This window comes from Seriola lalandi, unplaced genomic scaffold (assembly GCF_002814215.2).
Source record: "Seriola lalandi dorsalis isolate HSWRI2012SDOR001 ecotype SW California unplaced genomic scaffold, Sedor1 jcf7180002054579, whole genome shotgun sequence".
NCBI classification, from domain to species: domain Eukaryota; kingdom Metazoa; phylum Chordata; class Actinopteri; order Carangiformes; family Carangidae; genus Seriola; species Seriola lalandi.
Window position 1 is genome coordinate 956,937 of NW_019525132.1, and position 24,138 is coordinate 981,074.

General features: G+C 40.2%; 3 protein-coding genes across 4 annotated transcripts; 1 reads left to right on the forward strand and 2 right to left on the reverse strand.

The window, feature by feature from the left end:
* Positions 1-2,184: 2,184 nt before the first annotated feature.
* LOC111663707 (uncharacterized) lies at positions 2,185-9,482 on the reverse strand. The gene is made up of 7 exons (XM_023418017.2): positions 9,295-9,482; positions 8,372-8,580; positions 7,710-7,802; positions 7,504-7,596; positions 7,082-7,192; positions 6,378-6,501; positions 2,185-6,167 (listed from the first exon to the last, which is right to left on the reverse strand). Exons 1-7 carry the CDS (start codon positions 9,317-9,319, stop codon positions 4,459-4,461), a joined length of 2,364 nt encoding a protein of 787 aa, XP_023273785.1. The 5' UTR covers positions 9,320-9,482; the 3' UTR covers positions 2,185-4,458.
* Positions 9,483-10,056: 574 nt separating this feature from the next.
* Positions 10,057-17,033, reverse strand: LOC111663653 (uncharacterized). Its single transcript, XM_023417932.2, has 7 exons — positions 16,861-17,033; positions 14,801-14,908; positions 14,564-14,620; positions 14,296-14,454; positions 13,932-14,085; positions 13,399-13,499; positions 10,057-12,361 (listed from the first exon to the last, which is right to left on the reverse strand). The coding sequence occupies exons 1-7, from the start codon at positions 16,870-16,872 to the stop codon at positions 12,197-12,199; spliced, it is 756 nt and encodes a 251-aa protein (XP_023273700.1). The 5' UTR covers positions 16,873-17,033; the 3' UTR covers positions 10,057-12,196.
* An 825-nt stretch (positions 17,034-17,858) lies between these two features.
* On the forward strand, positions 17,859-23,537 carry asb15b (ankyrin repeat and SOCS box containing 15b). Of its 2 annotated transcripts, XM_023417910.2 has the most exons (14): positions 17,859-17,929; positions 18,225-18,333; positions 18,550-18,602; positions 18,762-18,893; positions 19,043-19,210; positions 19,666-19,772; positions 19,906-20,044; positions 20,164-20,335; positions 20,772-20,932; positions 21,377-21,521; positions 21,629-21,784; positions 21,905-22,007; positions 22,116-22,269; positions 22,378-23,537. In XM_023417910.2, the coding sequence occupies exons 2-14, from the start codon at positions 18,227-18,229 to the stop codon at positions 22,545-22,547; spliced, it is 1,767 nt and encodes a 588-aa protein (XP_023273678.1). In that variant the 5' UTR covers positions 17,859-17,929; positions 18,225-18,226; the 3' UTR covers positions 22,548-23,537. The 2 variants fall into 2 exon arrangements, with proteins under 2 accessions (XP_023273678.1, XP_023273679.1); XM_023417911.2 differs by lacking the exons at positions 17,859-17,929; positions 18,225-18,333; positions 18,550-18,602 and having other exon boundaries at positions 18,868-18,958.
* The last annotated feature ends 601 nt before the right edge of the window (positions 23,538-24,138 follow it).

The following is a 24,138-nucleotide window of genomic DNA, read 5'->3' on the forward strand; positions in this document are numbered from 1 at the left end:
GATTAAGTGGAGAATGGAATAAAAAGCAGCTGAATGAGGGAAATCAGATAGGATTCTGCCTGTCAAACGTCTGGAAATAGGTGGAGCTATGGTGGGACGATCAAATAATTCTTGATGGGGCTGCAGCAAGTGCAAATGAGCATTCTTTAGACTGTCCAGTGATGTTTGCCTGGAGGAAGTCTGTGAAAATACGTTTGTTAGCTTTTAGTGACCTGTTGAGAAAAAAGGGTTAAAACTATATCCAACTCCTACTCCCTCTGAGGAAGTAACACGCCTCCCCCGCACTGTGACAGTTGGCTCAGAGGATCTCCACTCCTCAGCATTTTCTAAAGGCAAAACAGGTCATTAGAAATACAAGTTCATAATGATTATGAGAGAAATTATCATCAGCTGCGACAGAGGGGCTGGTATTGTTTTCCCCTTGTGAGTCTGTGTGTGTGTCATTGTGAATTTTGAGGACTTTGTCAGGCGTGTATATGTCTGTGGGCAGGTGTGTAGCTGACATCAAAATGAAGGCCGAGTTCAGAACATCAGTGTTGATGGACCATTGTCTTTTGCTTTAAGTTTGAATTTAGTATCTTCTGGGTGAGTGGGTTTATGTCAGTTTAGATCAGTATTAGTATAAAAATAAATCCAAACTGCAGATATGCAAAAGCAGATTCAGCAGCTGTGTGGATTTAGGAAATTTACAGTAGATATACATTTAAGATATCTAACAATTTTGAAATGCTACTATAACACACACACACACACACACACATCAGTGTCAGTAAGAGCAGGAGGGCAGTTGTAACTGATAAAGCATGAAGCAGTTGGGGTGCAGCTAAACTAAAATAATAAATATGAAGTCCTGAATTGAACATTCAATAACACAGGAAATGAAATTAAGCTCCTAGAAATGTCGTGACAACTTCCTTCATCTTCAATGAGGAGCAGATGCGAGGACCCATCAATTAAACATCAAGGAGGAATCTGCCTGGACTGAAATCCTGAGGGAATAAAGGAGGAAGGAAAAACAAAAAAAAATCAAAGAACTACTGTTACTACTACTAAGTGCAGTCATAAAAACTAAACAACATGGGGCCCATCCTGAGTGTTAAAGGGGAAAAGATCATTGCCTCGGGCATAGTGAGGTGGAGATCCATGGAGGATGTCCTCAGTGACCTCTAAAGCACTAAGAGGGTTAGAAGAGGAATGCGGCCTAATTTGGACTTTCTAGGGTCTGCTGTTGACCTCAGACCTTCTGCCTAACAGAACAACAGAGGAGCTTGTCCAACCAAGCGACAACAACAGAGCATTGCCTCAGTGTCTACCGCACACAACTAAAGGTAGAAGACAATTAAGTAAACAAAGAAATACAAAAAAAGTATAAGATCCATTCAACTTTCAGCTTTGCTTTCACAGACCTAGTTACTTAATTTAAGCTATACTCTATACGCTCTAAATATTTTACACTGAATCAAAATGTCATAATGTGTAAAGGATGATAAGAGTGTGGGCCGATCTGATAATAAACACACCGATCAGCAGCTCAGTGCACCTTTCAGTTGGTGGTGGTCTTATCAAAGCTCAGAGCTCAGCTGAGCGTGGATACTCTCCTCTGCCCATTGGGTGAGCATCACTTTGACTTCATCTGATGCCCAAAGAGCCTGCAACATGTCTGTTGAATGCAACGTCACCTAGTTAGCACAGTGACAGCTCTCGAAGTTGTAGATAAACCTTGTTTCATACAATTTTGAACTATGTACGATTCACACGCTCACCTTTAGGTTGTGTTGCTGAGGTATGTGAAGACTTGACCGTTTGCTGCTGTGGTGAGAAGCTGTTTCTGAATGTTTGGTTGTGGCCAGAGGGTCATCAGCACTTCATCAGGCAACCACTGGGTTTCATCTGTGGAAGTACATCAAAATAAAAAATAAAAATAAAAGCTTTGAAATATACTGTATTTAGTGCAAACGGTGGCTCATTAAATTGCTCTTCATTCATTCATTTAATGGCTTAATCTTTGTTTTACCAGATCAAGTCTCTTCAAAACACAAGTGACCTGACCAATGTGAATTTACCATAGGAGGTAAAGTCAGTCAGCTTTAAATCATTCTGTCATGGCTTCCATGTGCAGAAGAGCTGAAAGGCTCAAGTGTCAGGTTATGTAGTTTTAAAGACCCAGATACAGACCATCCAAAGTAGGTTGAGAAGGTGATTTATTAAATGAAGAATAAACACAAACTTACAAAAACGGTGAGAATGCTGAGAACACACACTCAAAATGAGGGCAAAACAGGATGCAACAGGGAACGCTGGAACCAAAACAGGAGTACAGCAGATAATCCAAATACTCAAAGAATCAGGAGCAGAGACATTCAGAGTAAAACAGGACAAAGTGACAAAGACAGACGGGAGCACAGAGACTAAAAAGAACAAGGGAGGTGAGGGTGATTGAACGCAGGTGAAACGCATTACGGCAGAGCAGACAATCACTGGGCAAAGACAGGAAGTAGAGTAACCATGAGTAACACAAGGTAAGTTAATAATAATAATAACCATAACATCCAAATTAATGAGTCCAAACATAAGGTCCAAAAAGTGTTCAAACATAAATAACAAAAAGTCCAAACACAGTCCTGCAGAAAGGTTCAACCACAGCACAAAAGATCACTGATACAACTCACAGGTTAGAATCGAATAGAAAGAACAGAAAGACTGTGGTCTTGAAGGTTTCTCCGGTCTAGCAGAGGTCTATAAAAACATGTCTACAACAATGGATATTTGAACTCAATCAGATATTAATATTCAATGTAATGTTTTTTCTCTGGTGTTTCTTATAGGCCCTTGAATAACATGAGGAGGCAGATGAGGCTGGGCAAAAGTTACACTCTCTTGTACAAAGAAAGAAGCCGTGTCTGCACTGTATTTTCTCCTCAAGTAATCACCAAATCTTCTTCTTTCTCAAGAGCACAGCTCACATGTCCTCTAGCAGCACCTGCTGTAGATTGTTTGAAATTGCATAAATGAAAAATGTATACATTACACACCCATCCCCGGTGTTGACCATTTTTTGATTTGCTGCTCACTTGTAGTCCTGTAGTTCAGGAGGACCTGGCGTTGTGCTTTTTTCTCAACTTCATTTAGCAGCTGACTTGACAATTTAAGATTTATACAGACCATACAATGAGCTTTTAAAAACATGATCAAATATTATAGATTTAACTACAAAAAGGAGCTCACATTAATCCAATAATATAATATATAATAGTTGATTCACAGTGCACACTTTTTTTCCCCATTTCAAGCACTTTCATTTTTTAACACTTACACACTTCAATATAGGACTTTGGTCTGAATGGTTCCTACACACCAATGCTGACTAAACATAAACCCATATTTAAGTCCCACCTCAGGACAAGGATTTCACAAGATAAGACACCACTAAGAAAACTGTTCTTTGCTAAGAGTATTTATTTTTCTGTAAAACATCAAAAACAAAAAAATATTGAGAACAGCTACATTACTTTGTGGCTTATACAAGGCCACTCACAATAGGGTAAGTAAAGCAAAGATAAGATTCATAGCACAATCTCATCACACATTTGCATAATGTTAAATGATTCTTGTGTTTGACCTAAATCAAAATTCTCAATGTTTTCCTGTGTTAATTCAGCACCGTTAGAGCAATAAATGGTGTGACTGAAATCCTAAAAAACATAAATCAGCTAATTTTCAGTCTAAAACAAAAGCAGAGTAATTGTAATGTTTACAGTTCAAAGTTACATATAAAAACATGTGGTGAAAGTACTTTTGCAGCACTACAATGTCCACAAAAATACTGTAACAAAGTTAAATGTTTCCTATGACACTACAGCGTTTTATTACATAGCAGACAAATTATCTACAGTCACATGCATTGAAATACTTTCATTTTTTACATGATATCCATCTTGTAAATGTCTCTTGAAAAATTAATTTTTTGTCACTGTTCAAAAGCCACCAGTTCTTACGAATGAAAATGACGATTAAAAATTCCCAAACATACCAGATAATTATCAAAATGTTTCCTTATTGTTCTCAAAATGTGACAGCTTTGGGTAACATTACTTAAACTAATTTTGTCACATCACCTAATTATATGAGGAACAGTAAAACAATGGACTTTATTAATTGAGATGCTCCTGCTGGCCAGGCAATGACTGGTGCTGGCTAATACCCATTATAATGCAAATTATAATTGATATTGGTAGTCTTAAAATCCAATGATCAGAAAAAATTATCATAACGTCATTCAAAATGTTGTTTTCAGAACCCAAGCCATCATGATGATCTAATCACCACAAGTCAAACTTTGACATGGTTCAAAGGTTCACTTACGTATTAAACTTCTGGACAAGCCTATTTTAATTATTTCACTGATCAGTATCACCCCTGATCAGAGTTTATATTTATTACAAAATATATATTTTTGGATTAATAATCATCACTTCCCTCGTCTTCCTCGTCATACTTCCTCTTGAGGGAGTGCTTCTTGTGCTTACCCCTGTGCCTCCGTTTACCAGAGAAGTCAGGGTTGGCGTCCCTTGTATGTAACTGCTCGTGCTTCTTCAGAAGCCCGGGGACGGAGAATCCCTTCCCACACGTGTCACACGTCCAGGGCTTCTTGCAAGTATGAGTCCTTTTGTGGACGTTGAGATGGGATGCCAGCTTATAGGTTTTTCCGCACACGTCGCAGCTGAAAGGTCGCTCGTTGGTGTGTAACCTGATGTGAACCTTCAGATTCCCGACCTGAGTAAAGGTCTTGTCACATATGGAGCACCGGTAGGGTCTCTCTCTGGTGTGGATCCTCAGGTGAACCCTCAGGCAGTACTTACTGGAGAACTTCTTTTGGCAGATCGGGCACGGGATCTTAGCTTTGGGCACGTGGTCTTGCTGGTGCCTCTTCAGGTCAGACAAGTAGACAAAGGTCTTGCCGCACTGGGAGCAGAGATACTGACGGTCGCCGATGTGGTAGCCCATGTGTCTCTTCAACAAGCTGGGGACGAGGAATCTCTTCCCACATCGCTCGCACATGTGAGGGCGATCTCTGGTGTGCCAGCGCTCGTGGTTCGACAGCTTGAAAGCCGTTGGGAAGCTTTTGCTGCAGTGCTTGCAGGGGAACGTCATCTGGCTTGTGTGGCACTCCATGTGTCTTTTGAAGTAGGTGGACTGCGTGAAGCCCTTGTTGCAGATGTTGCAGTAGAAGGGCTTTTGGCCGCTGTGGGCGAGCATGTGCTTCGTCAAGCTCTGCAGTTTGGTGAAACACTTGCCGCACTGGCCGCAAGCATAAGGACGCGCCGTGCTGTGGGTCTTCAGGTGGTTGTTGAGGAACGCCTGTGTTCGGAAGCTCTTGTTGCATGCTGTGCACACGAAAGGCTTCTCTCCTGTATGAATGCGCTCGTGGTCCATTAGCTTGGACTGATAAGGGAAGCTCTTATCGCATACGCTGCAAGTAAATCTGTCAGCTGGAGGCCTAATTTGCTTTTTTCTTCTCAAGCTTGGCTTCATGTCGTCACCTGCACTCAGACTGGGTGGAGGAAGTGGTGGCAAGGCTGGGAGTGAGAGCGAGTTAGTGGCAATCTGTGACACCCACTGATGCAATGTGACTCGCTGGGTCTGGGGTTTTTGGCCATCTTTAGCTCCTGCATTGCCCGCGTTCTGTAAGGTGGAGGTAGTTTTGATCGGCACTTGAACTACCCTGAAAGGGATTGACTTCAAGGGCGTACGCTGCAATTCTGGTTTCTCGAGTGTTGCCGTTGCTCCATCTTCTCCTCTGCTTTGTAGAGTTGTGGCAGACTGCTCCTGTGTAGAACTCTTCTCCAGCGCCAGATTCTCCGGCTGAGCTATTGTTGGGAGACTTGTTTCCTTTGCAGGACTGCCATCGTCCGCTTTATCACTGTATCGCCCTCTTTGCTGAGGTCTAGCGGCAGGGGTTGCTTGGCTGTCCGACTCATCTGACATCACTCCCAAGTCTTCGGTGTCACTGAGGGAGGCTGGGCTTGTTTCAGTGAGGGTGACCTCTAATCGTTTTGGTGATTCTGGAGGTGGAGGTGGTGGTGGTGGTGGTGTTGGTGGTTCTACTGGTTTGGGCCGGAAGGCAAGTGAAGAGAGTACACAGTCGCCCACTGATGATGAGATGGTAGCTGCACAACAAGAAAAGGCTTTGTAATTTTCTTTTTGACGGTATTTAATGATTTAAAGTATTCAACATATATTCACTGTCTCGTCTATCTTGCAAACACAAAAGACTTCTGGTATAAACTGATAAATATGTCATTGTATAAGGTGGGGAGCAACGCTTTTTTTGTTTTTTTATTTTATCAGATCTTTATACAAAACCACCTAAAGCATACCTTTAATACTAAGGAGTCCTTTGGCCTGCTGGTGTAGGAGGAGAGTCTTCAGGTCCCCTGGTTCAGGGATAAAGCCTCCACACGCCTCCAGGACAGCAGGCTCAGATGAGATCATGGCACCAAGCTGAAGTTGAGAGGCAAGAAATGGAAGTAATGAATACCTTTGAGGTCCAGTTTTGATTGTAACTCTTAGGTTGGATCATACATTTCTGTTTCCACCGTCCGACATGAAATATCTTTGTTTAAAATGAACTCACATGGTTTCACCTCAGAAAACGTAAATATGTCTTAAATACAGTTTTCAAGGCCTTAAATGCCTCATGTCTGGAGTCAGTCTAGTCAAAGAGGCTTTATACTGAACTGTTGCACTTTATTATTCATTTAGCCTATTTCACCACTACCACTAAGTTGGTTTGATGCTACATTCCAACAAAAATTGGAAATGTCTAGAAAAGTCTGGAATTTAATTCAATGACTCTTTGCAGACACTTTGAAAATGTGTCCAGATATTGTAATGTGTGTTAAATGATTACAGTAATCAAAGTGACATTCTGTTTCTGTTTTGGTCTGTCAGTTAAGATCAACTACAAAACACCCATGGAGCTGGGAGGAAGTTCCTGCAATTCCTGTCTGTAGCCAGTAGCCCATCCTGCTGTGACTGCCCCAGAGTAAAGTAAAAATCCAGTGACAGTACATGTTCATACCTGCGACAGATTGGGAACAGGAAGAAGCTGTTCCAGCTTGCACACCAGGCCTGCAGTCAGAGCCTGAAGTGCTGTGTCAAACTTTGTGCCGTACTGAACAGGGAACACTTCCTGCAGAGAGAGGGATATGTATGAGTTTAACAGCACTGTGACATTAGAATTATGAGAGCAGAACACTTTGTACAAAATTCATGAATTTAATGTGTTATAGCTCTGCATGCACTGTGTTTTAAAGCAGCTGAATTATCTGTATAGTTTGAAAATTACTCAGACAATGGAACAAGTCTCAAATCTGACCAGGTGTGTGTGTTGTGCTGACAACATTAGAAGCAACACTAGGTTGTCATATTCAAGTACAGCCACAAAGCATCCGTTATCACATGAGCTGCAAGCCTGAATTTGAAATACTACAATGTGGATACCTGGAAGAAGCGCTTCTTTTCTGCAGGGTTTTTGAGCAGATTCTGGACCAGCACCATAAAGTTTGTTTGAGATTTCTCCACTTCTGAGTCCTTCTGTAACACAGGAAATACTAAAAGTCAGCTTTAATTATAGATTTTAATCTCTCATATGCACTTGAAGAGGGTGCTGTTTATGTTTCTCATCATTAAAAAGTTTTCATTCTTACCCCTGAAGATGCAGAGACCTTCAACTTATTTATGAGAGTTTGAATAGCTCGGGAATCTGGTGGGCCCTCTTTGTGAAGCAAATCCAAAATGATCTACAGCACAAGAAAAAGATTAAAGTCATCAGAAAAAAAAAACTAGCAAAAAACAAATAGAGTGTAACTGCTGGGAGATATATCTCTGAAACACACTATCATCTAATTCTGCAAAATAAATGAGGCGTTCAATTTCATTGTAAGATAGAGAGAGTAAAGCCATAATGTTACATGCTGCTTTTGTTCTTGATGTGTGTGATTTGTAATAGGAAACATATGGAGTTCATCAACACAGTGTGGTGTGAGGATCCACTTTGATGTTCAGTAACCGTAAGAAACAAATCTGGAGGAATGAAGGCCATTTTAGAAGCCTGGAGAGCATGGAGCATCACAAGATGAGTGTGATTGAGGCATGTGGTGTTTAAAGAAACTGTTTGATTGCTGGAGGGCTCCACTGGACAGCAGCCAAAGTATTGCTCTGTTCTTGTGCACGACACACTTTGACATTTGCAAGTATGGATCATTGATCGGTTTCATTTCTAGCCATTTAAGTGCACTGTTTAAATATCTGTTGCTTAAATAAAGTTAATTATATTGTTGGATGTTCACACACAAGAAATGAAACTCACCCTTGCTCTCAACCCCAACAAGAGCTGAGCAGTCTGCTTGAAACTCATCACCTCAGGAACAGTTTGCGTTACCATGGTCACAAACTCTTCCACTTTCACATACTGCTTCACATTTCGCTGCCGTATGACCTGCCATATGTACGAATATGTGAGCTGCAGAGGGGAAGCCATTAAGCGAAGGGAAGAAAGGGGAAGGGCACCTCCAACACCTGTAAAGAACATGAAGTCAACGTGAGTTTTAAAATAGTTATATTTATAAGTTAGCAAGAGTTAATTTAAGTACTTCTGCACTATGACAGATAGTAAGTTAACCTTAAATACCATGATCCCTATGATAGCTAAGCAGGGTAAGCTGGCTTACTTTAACTGTATTAACATGATGGGTGTGATGTGTATTTATGTTTTATTCTGCGTCTTTCAGTCCAAGCACAACCCTTTAGCAGGTGGAGACACAAGCTGCTGTAGGGGGCGGTGCAGTGCTATCGACATCGTTTGATCGCTGCAGATGGTTTGAAAGTGTGCACGTCTGCGTGTGCATGTGCAGTCGAGAAGAGAATGAGCGCGAAAACTGCAGCCGAGTTAGAGTTAACTTTAAGCAGACGAAGCAGGCAACACAGTATTACTTAGGGGAGTTATCGCAGTTCACATTACACGCTGGAACGGTCGACCAATGCATCCGGAAGATGAATGATTTACTTTGAAATCAAACCGCTTGGACAGTGCTCACTAAAGCTGCTTGTCTCGCTAACTACAACATTTAGCCCAAAAATAGTCGAACAGATTTAGATACATGCATGTTGACCACCTATTAAGAGCCAGCAGACTGCGTGCTGCTACAGATGGCACATGTTGCGTCTTATTTTCTGACCACCGTTCTCGGCGGCAGCTGCTGTTAGCTTGCTAACGCTAGCTTAGCAACTTACCTGTAGTATCTGAGCGTTTCTCCATTCTGTGTTCAAGATGTATCGCTAATTTATGAGTCAATCAATCGACTGCACCGAATAGGCTGAGAGTGTTGCAGCTTACCGCCAAATACAATTTTTAAAAGTATTTAACCGTCTTTCTCCCTGACGTCAAGCCAGGAAGAATAATGGCGACCGCTATGTAGCAGCTTTCCAAAACAAAAGTCTGAGTGTATCCGGCGGATGTTTCCATATAAAATAAAAGCACAATCTTTTCAAAAGTTCGAGTGAATGAAAAAAACACAGAAAAGCAAAACGGCTTTTTGAGTTATGATTGTTAAAGTTTAGTTCGATTTTTAATAATTATATTTTTTCGCCATTTTAAGTGCTGTGCTGTGTATATATATTTTTAATTTCTACATGTTTAAATTTTGTTTTAATAACACAAGACTGTAACGCCTTTCAACATAGTCAAATGTCCAATCAGAACAAAGGAGTTAAGTATGACAAATCCAGGTAAAAAGCATTGCTTCTGGTGACGCATGACAACCACAAACACAGTTTTATTATTAAAAATTTAATCACCAAAACATTTTTATTAATGCCACTACTATTTGTGCAATCAATAACCATTGTAATGAAAAAATTCTATCAGTGAATTTGTGTCTCTTTGAAATTACATCAAAGGTCAGGGAGGCCTGAGCAGATGACCTGACAATGCTCTTGTTGAACTCATGATCTCTGTTCAGTTCTGACATCCTTATAAATTACAAAGTCCAAATATTTCACTTCAAAGAGGCATTTTATTAAGTCCACGTCTTTCAGAAGTTGAACTGTTTGCTGTGTTCCACTGTTTTTCCAACAATAATAACATGACCCTTTCTATATTTTATATTATTGACACATACTTACAAAATATACATATAACACTGTCAGTATCATTTTGCTCATAGAGAGTAGACAAAATAATGTTAACATTTCATAAAAGAGGAAAGTGACCAAATCACTGTTATCAACTGTTCCAAGTGTGGGTCATATGAATACCAATTAGCGAGTTATAAAACACCTGATAACACTTTGTCACTTTTATGTGAGTTTTCAAAATAATATCAGGAGGTAAACAGATAAAGATGGCAAACTCTTTGCCCATGTTGCAGGAGAAAGAAACAGAAATATTTAAAAGAAAGCCACAGAAATCAGGGAGGGAAAGAGAGAGGGGTGGGGGGTTGAGGGGGTTGGATGAATGTATCTATTGGCATCCAAGTAAATATAACCCACCGTTGTAGAAGTATTTGCCCTGATGATTTATGTACTTCAGAGTTACTTCACAGTGATATTGTATTTTCCCTGAGTGTTCACAGTATTTTGTCTACTTTCTTCACATTCTTGACTGGAATGAAAATCATTTAAAAAATACAATCTTGTGGAAAATGTTAATTCAATTTGGTAAGTGGTTTATCTTGTAACAAAATAACTTAAATATTTCACATACAGTACAAATACACACTTTCACAAAAAAAGAAAGAAAATCATATAAATTGGTCATTAAAATGAAAATAAACAACAGTATAATTTGTAGAGTTTGTCGCCAACAGGAAAACATTTTAATAAAGGTACATCTTTCCACATTTCATTGATTTGTTTTGGAAGTAAATCATTTGAATACAGAAAATTGTTATTGGAATACTAACCATCCTCTGTAGATGAGGCTACATAGCCTGTGGTCTGGAAAGATTCTTTGCCTGTTGATTCATAGGGATCTGCCGACATCAGTCGTGTTTGAAACTGGCATTTCCTCCAGCCTACGGCCAGTTCTTTTGTGACGAGAACAAGCCCTCCTTATGCTTCTCGCTGAGCTCATCCGTCCATCCATCTATCTATCCCTATCTCCCTCACTTTCTGTCATCCTGCCTGTCCTGTCTCTCGCTCCCTCTCCCTGACACATACAGTACTATAGCACTCACACTCGGGGAGTCATGTTCTCATGACTGAACATGATTGACTCAGTGAATAAGGCATTAAAAACTCTAACACACTCACTGTGGCTGAGCAGCAGCTATAGATCATTGGGCAACAGCTTTGAGATACAATGACGGGATTGAAAGTGCCTCTGGCAATGGCTATCTGCCATCTGGTCAGATCTTTGATACACAAAGTAGGGCGCTTGTTGAACTGCTCAGCGTGTTGTTTGTGACTAGCAGCTTTGCAATTTGTGACAGATCACAGATCATAATAATGTCAACAAGTACAAGACAAGCTGCTGTTGCGTTTCAGTTGTTTTTTTAAAGATGGTATTGGTAGGAATGTACCTCTTGGCATACGCATTTAAGCAGAAGTCAGAATACAGGAGCAGGATGGGACTCAGTGTCTTAACTGTTAATTCGACAGCAGTGAAATGACAGTCTCTATGACCACCAGGACAGAGCCAACAAGCTGATGACAGGAGTCCCATCTCAGAATGAACTGACGTCCTCCAAACAGTGTGATATCATTTTGATCTGTGGCTCCAGCGATGGAACCAGTACAGAGTAACAGGGATAAAACAAAATAAATCAACGTGGTGTGCTCAGAACAGGCCAGCCACATGCTGTTAAACGCTGGCCAAGGCGAGACAATTAAAGTACTTCACCAGCCATTTTGGCAGATAACCAGCCATTGTGTTGAGAGATCTTCCTCTGGTATGAAAAGAAATCTCTTTGGATGGTTAAGTGTTAGAAATGCCTGGGGAATTTTGTGATACACCCAATCTTCACAGCAGGTGAGTTTTCTCTCATAGCTCAAGCCCATGCACTCGGATGAGTGAAAGCAGAGTGTCAGACCACACTCGCTTATCCAGCAGGCTCCTGCCAATAACCGAACAACCTGGAGAGCGAGTTGTTAAACTGCTGTCTGAAATATCCTTCTCCTCTTTATTAATTGCGCTTCATCCACTTTCATGTTCAGGGATCGCCTCCCCCGCTGGCTGAGTGTCAGCAGCGTGGGTGAGTGTTTGAAGTGGGATGGAGACAGACACACTTGGGATCATGTCAGAAGGTGCCATTTGGTTATTTTCAGTGTAGCACACTGGTAAACGCCTGCCAGACTTGACCTAAAAATGAAAAAAGGAAAGATAGAAAATCACTCTGACAGCGTGAACAGTATTCTTCTATCCTGTTTTCTATGATGTTCAAATGACAGATAATAAATCTCCAATGCAAACATCAATACATTAGGTAATAACAGGGCTTCAAAGTACCACTGAATATTTCATGAGCAGTTCTTAACTTTACAAGAATTGCCTTCCTGGAAGTGCTCACTAAAATGAGGGCACATTATCATGCAGGCTTTATAAGACTGACCCACAGAAACCAAAAGGCACAAGGGTCAATGTAGTTGATGGAAAATTTAGCGCCAAGGATATTTTTTCTTTCATGGAGGCTTATCGGAATGTATAATATTAAAAAGGAGGCAAACCACTATAATATGAGGTATGTACAGTTTATGATATATACCCAGGATAGCATCCTCTCTAAATAATTAATTATGAAATGGCTCCCAGCAGAATATTTCATCCCTGAAGAGGCGGAAGCATGAAGAACGTGCTGAAAATTGCTAGCAATAAAAAGTGCTCATTGTGGTATAGAAACCATTCATGCTTTCTGAGTTTGACATTATTGACCTTTTATGCATATGTGCAATTATCGGCCTGAATAGTGCGATAATTGTGTTACAAAACTCGCAGTAAAACACAGCTTTTATTTATTTTATTTTTTATGCTTGAACTGTATTTTAAAAACACTACAGCCATGCTAGCAACACTGTGAGGCAGTAGTGCTTTGAGATAAATGCTAACACTCTCGCAATGACAATGCCAACACGCTAATGTTTAGCAGCTATCTTTTCTTAGCATTTTCTAACTAGCAATAAACACCAAGTACAGCTGAGACTGATGTGAGCGTCATTAGTTTTGCAGGTATTCGGTCATAAAGCAAAGATATTGGACAAACTAAAATTTAACCGAGTGATCGCATTTGCTAAAGGTTCAGTGACTGTTTTTTTTTTTTTTTTCATGTTGCAAAAAAAATTACCATTACCTTTGGTTTGTTAAAGATCTTAAAGAGTTAAGGTGAAAATTCATGCACTTACCAGCCACACTATAAGAACAACACAAGCTGTGAAGGGGATGAGAACCAGAAGCAAGGGCGTTCTCTTTGACCAGCTGTGTCTACGTCCGTCCTCCTGATTCCCTGGAGGGATGAAAATTTTGGGAAATTTTATTGAATACAGTTACAGTTACACAGAAATCTGATAGTGGATAGTCCAATCCCCTTGATGTTTAATTATTGAGCCAGTTAAGAGGATTCTGGTGGGACTCAGGCTTAGTCACAGGCATATGCAAAGTAATTTCAGTTTGCTTCCCTTTTTGAGATATCAAGTGGCATAAAAGGCTTTCCCAAGTACTAGCTGCATGAAACTTACTTTTAATGCAGCTTTTGATCATATAGTCCCTTTAACAACATGTCATTTTCTGTGTGTTCAAGGTCACATATGTTTCCTGTCCACAGCTGTGAGGCCTTGACCCCAAATCAATATGTTCCCACTAATATGCTACTAAGCCGCTCTAGCTTGTGAGGCATCCATTCAAAATCAAAAAATGTAAATGTAAATGAATGACGTACCTGGTGTTGGATTAAGGCATGGTGGCGGCTTGCATGAGAAGCCGGATGTTTCTTGAGCGGCAGCATGTAAGACGTCTTTGATGTAGTCAAAGTAAAGACTAGACATTAAGCTTCTTTCCTGGTAGTGACACTGGAAGACTTGCATCGCTGTTTCCTGGGGGATCAGACAACAAGCAATCCTGAAATAACTCAATTATGTGATTAAATGTGCAAAACAGTCACTGAATGTCCAAAATATTGCATACTCATGCCTAGAACTGAGCTGCATTTGCACAATCCGTGTTTCAGATTTGTCCTGCTACTTGCTGGCTTGCATTCAAATACTGTTTGCACGCAGGCAGAAGATTACTTACAGATTACCTACCAGTTCCTCATGTTCATAGGTGAAGCGTAAACTCTTCAGCATTGCAATGAAGACAATTATGTTTTCTTTGTTGGAGGAGATGGCACCAAACATATTAGCCAGCTTCCGAAGACTTTGCTCTAATGGATAGATATTTAATACCACCCAGCAAGTGCCAGCCTGGAGATGCAGGTATAAAAACGATCAGCATCTTTTGTTCAATATTAAAGTGTCTCTATCTCTATTTGACTGTTTCACATTATGTCTGTCTTCACAGATTTATACCTACCACTTCTTTGGGAATGTAACTAACAGGAATTTCATAATCAGAGGGGATATTCTGCTTCTACAATGGAGAGAATGAAAGAGAGAGAAATATTTTTACAATGTAATATCAGCAATAGAAGAGTCTCATAGTGACATTTTCTTAACATACAGCACATATACACAAACTCAGGGATCACATGACAGCAAAATATACTGTGCCTGTTATGCATTCGTGTCTGTAGCAACTCAGTAATCTCACCAATAATGACAGCTTGCTCACATCATCAGTTATCGGTGTCCCAAATTTTCCAGAGCAGAGATTCAAACTTGTGAACAGACTCAAGAGGAGACAAGGTGCTTTCAAAATCTGAAGGACAGAAAAATGTAAAGGCACATAAACATCACACAGTGTGTTTACACATCAGGCAAAGTCGACCGTATTCATAACCGTGTTATCACAGGAAGACGTTGTGTACTGAGCATTAATTCAGCGTAACACCAATTCACGTTAATCTAGTTCTATGTTCACACCTGTAAGTTGACCAGTGAAACCACACTGACACCCACAGTGCCTTGCTAAAGGGTTCCGTGATTGTATTTTTTGTATACAGCACAATCACTTTCCCCACCCTGGCAGGAGTGAGGGTCCTGATGCGTTTCCTAAGCATACAGGCTGCTAAAAAACATCTTTCCATAAAATGGTGTGGCAGATAATGTGTTCATAGCTCAAATAAATATTTTCTATTGAAGTTACTGAGTTAATCCTTTGATCATCTTTGTGTCTTTAATGTGTTGCAAAAGGAATAGACGAGGGTCCTGCTGGGGAAAAATTGCAAAATTAATCTGTCAGTCAATGTGTGCATCAGTTCCAATTAAAACATTATATTTGCCATATATTCATTAAGAAACAAGTGACTACAAAACATTAGAAGCATTTACAAGTGCACAGTTCATACAGTAATGCATGTTATATTTTTCTTCTTCTTAACAGAGCATTCAGTTTATAGTATAGTGCTTTTACTCAGTTACCAAGGACTGCTTGAGTGCTTGAATTTCTTCATATTAGTTTTCCATTAGTCTTCACATTGGTTTGATCTTACATTTCCCAAATGCTGAATATCAAATTTCCTCCATTAGCCACTCAGTAATATCACCAAAACAGAGCTGCAATTATTGGTCAATTAATCGATAACATCAAACAGATCGCTTCTGGTCATTTTCTAAGCAAAAATGTTAAATATTCTCTGGTTCCTGTTTCTTTCACATTTTGTTTTTTGTCAATATATGACAGGTAATTGAATATGTTTAAAAAAACTATTATTAAATCGACAAAACAAGCAAACTGAAGACATCACCCTGGCCAATCACAAATTGTTAATTGATTTTTTTTCCACATTTACAAAACCCCCATAAACGACTAAACTAGGAAATGCTCAGTCGACAATCAAAGATGAAAAAATATGAACTATTAAGACAATGGATGCATTTTACCTCTTTTATCGTAATAACTACCACATCATTACACCACAGGACCAAATGCACAGCAGTGATGAGAAACTAAGAACACTTAGTTACAACCACCAGCTGTAATGACTTTTAAAAAGTCAAGATTTTGAATCAAAAATGTACAATGACCTGATGAATGTATCTGATGAATGCTGAGACTTCAAAGTTGCCAGTGTGACAGGCAGGAATGTGTTTGCCTCAGAGGAATTTTCACTCTCGTAGAATATTTTCCAGCAGCAGAATGAAGGAAACATGCGGTTGGATTTCTAGGGGGGAGCACGTGCTAATCTTCTCCATTCAATATATTGAGTGAAAGCAAATTGTGTCCATGTGTCCTTTCACTTTACCCCTAATTTTTTAAAATGGTACGGCACCAGCAGTGTATGAAGCAGTTACTGTATACCTCTCAATGCATTAAAATATAAAGAATTCTTCATAATGATTACTTTTATTTTGATACTGAACTCAATTTGAAATACTACAGGATTCATTAATTGTAGTATTATTCTGTTAGGTAAGAATTAGTGTATTTTTTCATTATTTGGAAAATGACAGTTGGTAGTTTATATTATAGTAGCATAAACAGTATATAGTATATATTTATTAAGTGTATAGTACAGCTGATAAAGCACAAATAACATACCAAAAAATTTGAAAATTATTAATATAAATACAAATATTCTGCTTTTAGCAGAGGACAACACAAGTGGGGATTTAGCATAGGGAATAGCTGCCTCAGTACACACTTTTACAACACACAATCAGACCAACTATATGTGTAAACAAACATACAAATAAAATTGTATTACTTACTTTTTTCCTCATATGGAGCAAGAATCTGTGGTTGCTCAAATCCAGCGCATGAAATTCAGTGTTTTCAGTTCAAAGACAAGAGCTCATCTGTGTGTGTGTGTGTGTGTGTGTGTGTGTATGTGTGTGTGTGTGTGTGTGTGTGTGTGTGTGTCACGGCTAAGCGTGTAGTGAAACTCGAGGATGGGCTGGCAGTCTGCTTTCACTCCAGACAGATTGGTGAAGTCTTTTGACGTGGTGGAGAGGCCGCCTACAGGCTGAGTCACTGTGTCACACATTGACGCTGTCTGAGAGTTTTTCCATAAACTCCCACGTATCAATTTGTTCGTCAGGAGAAAGTGGGCGCTTGTTCTCTTGAGGGAATATTTCGCTTAGAATATGTCAAGGTTATTCCCCAAGCTGTTGTTTGGAGAGTGAAAATGAAACGCTAAGAGGTCTATGTTATGTGGAGGGTTTTGGCCCCAAAACTGAGGGTAGCTCAGATATTCAACCACCCTCTTTGTTCCATTATTCTATTATTTTTAGATATTGTAATCTATTTGGATTTATTATTTTTTATTATTTGGTCCATGTTTTGGCTCAAAGATAAAATACTGCTAATTTTGGATTGCTTGAGTGTGTGTGTAGATGTGCAGAAGTTTAGTTGCATAATCTTCTCATGACTTACACTGATGAAGTGAATCCATGAAAAAGCTATTATCCGTAATTGATTTCCATTATCAAATCAATACCAGTCACAAGGGAAACATTTAGGAAATACAGAGGAGCAGATGTTAGTAGAGACATGCTCTGCAAATGAAGTGTGACTGGTACGCACAAACATCTAACCTGTGTGTTGTTTACATGTGGTGAAATGACCCCATTTGAACAAAGTCACAGCTGTAGCAATCAGGGAAGGAATACTTTGTTCAGGGGAGTTGGAAGTGAAAACGTGACAGACACTGAGCTGAGTCAGGTCGTCTAAAGCAGGTCACATCTAAATATAACCCAGACAGATCAGGACCCCGCAAAACAAAAACACAACGGGCTGCGAGCTACGAGCGCTCAAGGACACACACACTCAGATCAACAGGTGAGATAAAAGAATATGACTAACATGAAATGAAATTAAATTAAATTTGCAGTATCCTATCAGATGTGACAGATTTATACTAATCTACTCACATGTGATTTCAAGCATGAAGGGTGCCTGCAGCTCTTCACTGATAAATATGTTGCATGCCTGCAGCACTGGACAAAGCACAAACTACAGACAGATGTTACCTGCACGTGTAACACAACTCTGTTTTATGACAACAAATCAGCTACACTAGTGTTTAAATGGAAAAGCATGCAGACCCATGCTTACCATTTTACCCTTCATGTAGAAATGGATGACTTTGACCAGGAAGGCATAAATGAGGAACTGATTGAGTTTGCCATTCGAGAGAGCATTCAAGATGCCCACAAGCCGACATCTTCATTACAGACAAACAGGTATGAAGGTCCATATAGTCTATATGTCATTGTCTACCTAACAGTTTGTTGATGTGGTTGTGAACAGTTTTCAAAAGATGTGTAGATTCAAAATTCACAGGAAATCTCACAGGAAACAATTCAGGTGAAATCAACCCAAACACTGTTATGAAGCTGTATAAACGTTTCCAGTGTAAAATCTTTAATTTGACCCACTAATCTGCTCTCGCTCATTAGGAAAGAACCAAACAGTGAAGCCTTTATGAAGATAATGTCAGCCATTCACAAAGGTAAGGTTCCTGTTTAACTCAGAGGCACCTGCAAATAAACATAAACGTTTGATGTTGTGTGTTGTCGTGGGTGTCGGTGCATGAATCGCTGTTGTCCACGAATATTACAAATATGTTCCAGTGTGTGTTCCTGTATGGGTCTTGGTTTGGTCTCCACAGGTGACATGTATGCGCTCCGGGAGCTGTCAGCTTGTGTGTCTGCATTCAGAGAGAGCGACAACAGGGGCCGGCTGCCTCTGCACGCAGCAGCTGTACAGCCACAGCGGGAGATCCTGCATGTGGTACTGCAGGGTGAGAGCTCAGTGCAACAGGCTGGATGTAAAGTGTAAAAGGAAAGAGCAACTAGCATCTGCAATGTGAGATAGACCACTCAGATAGATGTAAGAGGTAGAGTGTGTATGAGTCCAACCTTAACAGACTCTTAATGGTGTGTTTTGTAGCGATGTCGACATCCACAGATCTGACCCTGGAGGAGCACACGGAGGATGGCGACACGGCTCTGACTCTGGCAGTGGAGGCCGGCCTGGTGGAAAATGTCAGCATGCTGCTGCAGCACACAGCTTCACCACACAACACCAACAGCAGGAACGAGTCTCCTCTGCTCATTGGTAGCACACACACAAACACAGTCAAAATCACAGTCAGTTACTTACTCACTGACCCTAATTAACAACCTATTCCTAAACAGAATTATTACCACTCTACAAACTTGTATTGTGACTAATAAAAATGTATAGAGTAAGTCATTAGTAAACCCTTTACAAATTATTAAAATGTTCTATATTTACTTTATCAAATGTTAGCAAGCTAACACCCTAAACTAAGATGGTGAACGTTAGCTATACCTGCTTAACATCAGCATTGTGAGCATGTTAGCATGTTGACATTAGCATTTAGCTCAAACCACCTCTGTACCAAAGTACAGCCTCACAGAGATGCTAGCATGGCTGTAGAAACATCGACAACTGCTGAAATTATTAGCCTAACAAAGTTTTTCTTCATAAATCCTTCATTTTTATGTTTTTTTTTTAACATGTCGTTTTGTTTTTTCTACATTTTGTAGCTGTGAGACAGAGCTCATATGATATGGTTTTATCCCTCATCATGGGTGGGGCCTTTGTGGAGCAAGTGTGTCTCACTAAGTGGACGGCCACCCATGAAGCTGCAAAGGTGAACAGTATGGCATTGTTAGTGGCTAAAGCATCAGTGAATCAGAGCACAACGTCCAGGCTAAATTTAACAACTCCTCCTGTCTTCTTCTCTTCCATCATTCCTCCCTGGTTTATTTCCCTGCTTACACCAGGTGGGTTGTCCAGCTATTCTCATGCTGCTGCTTCGACATGGAGCCAAAGTGACTTCTCAAGACAGACACGGGGTGACACCTCTGGGGATTGCACCTGAATATGGCAACACTGAAGCTTTGGACATTCTCATACAGCATGGTAAAACGCTCAAAAAGCCACAAAGAACCCGCTGGGTGTACAGCGTACAATGCTATAACACCACATTACAATTTCTCCCGCTCATCAGATTGTGTTGTATTGTCCCTTTCCTCCACTAGGTGGTGATGTAAACGCCCAGGCCAGCAATGGAGACACAGTCCTGTATGATGCATCCGGATCTGGAAACTTGGACTGTATCAAGCTGCTCCTGCAGCATGAAGCCAACCCAAATGTGGCCAGCTATGCCTCCGAGCTGCCCATCCACAGAGCTGCATATGAAGGACACATACTGCGAGTTAACCTTTATTTTCTGAAGCCGTGTGACTGTGCACTGACCAAAAGAACAGCCGTCATACTGACACACTAGATATGGCAGTATTCTCATGTCAAAAGCTTAACAAAGTCAAGAAATCCTGAGAAAAAGAAATTGCTCAGGACAAATTAACATTCTTTTCCTCCTATTTTGTAGCTGATCTGATCAAACTGTCGGCTAAAACATGCCTCTCTCTCTCCAACTCACAGCTCTGCAGTGTTTTCACTGTAGTTGTTTCCACAAAGAGCCTTCTGTTTATCGCTGTTTGTCAGTTCCATCACTGAATAACACAGTAGCTCAAACCACAATCTAATGAACATTTTTCTCTATGTCCTGTTTTCTTCTTCTAGCATTTGTTTTTCACTGTTTCTGTCCCTCACTCTCTTCCTGTTTGCCCCCCCTCCCTCACTGCAGAGCCCTGAGGACTCTCATCCCCATCACCACAAAGAGAGCTATCCGTCTCTCAGGCCACAGTCCGGTGCACTCAGCAGCTGACGGGGGGCAGGTTGAATGTCTGGACCTGCTTATACAGAAAGGATATGATGTCAATGCTCTGCTGCATGCACACATCTCTGGTAGGACTCAGCTGGATGCACATACACATCTGTACAGGGGCCTTTGGCATAACACCTGGATCAAACACTCAACTCAGGCATTTTATTGCCTGAGTTCAGTACATTTTATTGTGAGTGGAGGCAATAAATCACAGTCTTAACACTCACACACATATGCTTGCTCAAGCATATGTATTTTGAACCTTGACATAAAGACTTCACTTGTCTTAGACCGTGGAGTGTCCCTGAACAAACCACTGTAGCAAATAAGCTAAAGCTACATTCAAACCACTGGCATTGTCCTTCAAGTGTGAACAACATGACAAAAGTGCAACATCAATGACTTTCTCACAAAAAAAAATTTCTGTTCAATATTGTACTTGCAACAATAAATTTGATTCATAATCTTTTTTTGCAGTAGCTTTAAGCAACTTGTCCACTGATCTTTTGTAAATCTTGTGACAGAGACCTACGGGGACCTCAGGAAGACTCCCCTGTACTTTGCTGTTTCCAACGGCGACATGACCTGTACTGAGATGTTGCTGGCAGCTGGAGCGAGAACTGACCTGGACCCGCTACGATGCATCCTGGTCGCTGTACGAGCTGAGAGGTGAATGGCGTACACATATTTAAGTCTGTGTTTCTTCATTCATAAAAGAAAAAAAAACGTGGTGGTGGTAAGGTTGTGCTGCAGTAACCTTTGACCTTTGAGTTCAGGTATGAGCTGGTGCAGCTGCTGCTGTCCTATGGAGCAGAGGTGAACTGTTACTTCAGAGTGATCAGTAACACAGCGTTCCCCACAGCCCTACAGTACTGCCTCAGGGACCATGTCATGATGCGTCTGCTGCTCAACAGTGGATATCAAGCTTACAAGTACATATATCTACTGTAAAATTAAAAGAGCACGAAGATTTAATAATTTCATTAACATAGTAACACAGGTCCGACTTTTTTTTTCTTCAAATTTCATGTCTGCAACACTGTTTCTACTAGGTGTTTCCAGTGTTGCCACGGTAATGGCGAAGTAATGGATAGTACCTGGACTGACCTCCATAACCAAGCCTACCAAATTTACTGTCAACCTGACATCATCACAGTAAGAGCTGATACATACAGACGCATGTCCTCATCATGTCATTCAGCCAGTCAACTAATAAATGAGCCAATACAATAAATCACATCCCTGATTATTTCTCTCTCTCAGTTCTGTGAGTTTGTGTCAGTGTCGTGGTTGGCACATCTGGTGGGCAATGTGGTGAGGATGCTCCTGGACTATGTCAGCCATGTTGGCCTCTGTCCCAACCTTACCCGCATCCTGGAGAGGAGGCCAGAGTGGGATGAGATTTCTGACATACTGAGTAAAACTTCCCTTTGTTTTGGGTAGAAATAAAAAAAAAAACATGAGGTCAAGGCGGGGTTAAGCTTGCCTTAACATACAACTCGTCTGTCTGTTTGTGTCCCCCCAGGCAAGCCACGGTCTCTGCAGCACTTATGTCGACTGGTAATCAGAGGTCACATGAGCCTCAGGACACTGAATGACCCTGAAGCCATGGCGGCTGTAACTTTTCCTCCAAGACTGAAGCACTACCTGACCTACAGAGAGTACGACATCTACAGTGACCTCTCCTCTACGTGAAACCCATTATTATACCTGTATGGCTAAAACACTCATAATGAAAAAGCACTCTTAATTATTTGCTAGCTGGAATATACTTTTTATTATGTGTTGTAAAATAAATGTATTTAGAACGGGAACATTTCCTCACAGGTTCAAATAGTTAGAATCTGTCTTTTCTTTAGGGATCTACCTGTTTAGTATGAACATGTCCTATCCTTTGTCTACATTAAATTTGGGACAGTCAGCTATGAAATCCATCCTTGTTTACCCCTGAACAGATGCAGTATATTATAGCTTGGATGAAAACAGTCAACAGTTGTGTGTTCTTTTGTTCACTTTGTGTATTATCAATATTGGGTATGAAAATAAAAAAAAAACAGTATTGTTACTTAAATATAACATGAATTCATTAGAATATATTTGAATGTATTTTGTAATAATAAAAAAAAGTTCAAGTTTTGCAACCTTGGGATGTTTTGAATCCTAATGCAGTGATGTGTATCCTGGAGATTACTGACTAAAGCTGGATTCACGAAAGCAGTGACCTGTTTTCATTCTGTATGCGTGTTAATACAACTATCCTGTACTGGGTTGGAGTACGACTGTTACTCGTCACTCAACAGCCCATGAGGACAAACAAGTTACAATCTGTTTAAAATCCCTTAATAATATCATGTTCTCTGTGCCGATGACGCTGATGATGAGCTATGTATATAAGTAGCACATGTCTCCATTTGCAGAGTATGTACATGTGGTTTCTGTTTGTGTGTGAGTGATTCAGTGAGAACAGCTCTGTAGGTTTGCAATTTCCAGCTGAGTAAATCTGCTCTCAACCAGATGTTTTTTTTTTTTTTTTTTTTAAAGAAATAAATTATCAACCTATTGGTGAAGTTAAGCTACTTTCCAATAGAAATCCTTTGATGCAACAGCTATTTTTAGTTACCCAAAATTATTAAATGCTGAAACTAGATTTAGTAATACTGGGCATTATTCTGATGACTTAATTCTAACCCTACACCTTTGTAATCCATTTGAAAGGTCCAATAAGGTGAAAGTTTTTAAACATGAGTCCTTGACAGCATGCTAACATGCTGATGTGTACTGTTGTCCTATGTGTGCTGATCACCATTACAAATAATCCTGAGGGGGGCATGAATCAGCTGACACACCATGTCCATCCCTTGAGCTGTACTCGCTAAAAACCCAATAAGCTTGATTCTTGTGAATATTAATTGGTTAGAGCATAGGTTTGCATGTCTTATTGATATGTCTTGGTTTGTCAAACTCAAACAAAATTTTAAAACTTATCAGCCAACGAATCAGGGAACATAAACAATAAAAACCACAGAAAAACAATACATCATACTTACATAACCTTTATCTACTGCAAAATATAAAGTTAAAACCACACATCCATAAACCTGTCAGCTATCTTATCTTCAAGGGAGTTTATAATCATCCAGATGCCGAAACCTCTTTACTGATGGACATTCAGAGATTGAGCTTTTTTCTGGGCGATACATTATCTCTGTTTATCTTTTGTTGTTGTGCGTATCTGTTGGGTCCAGTTGGTCTTTTTTGGCCATGAACAAAGCCACTCAGGCCGTGG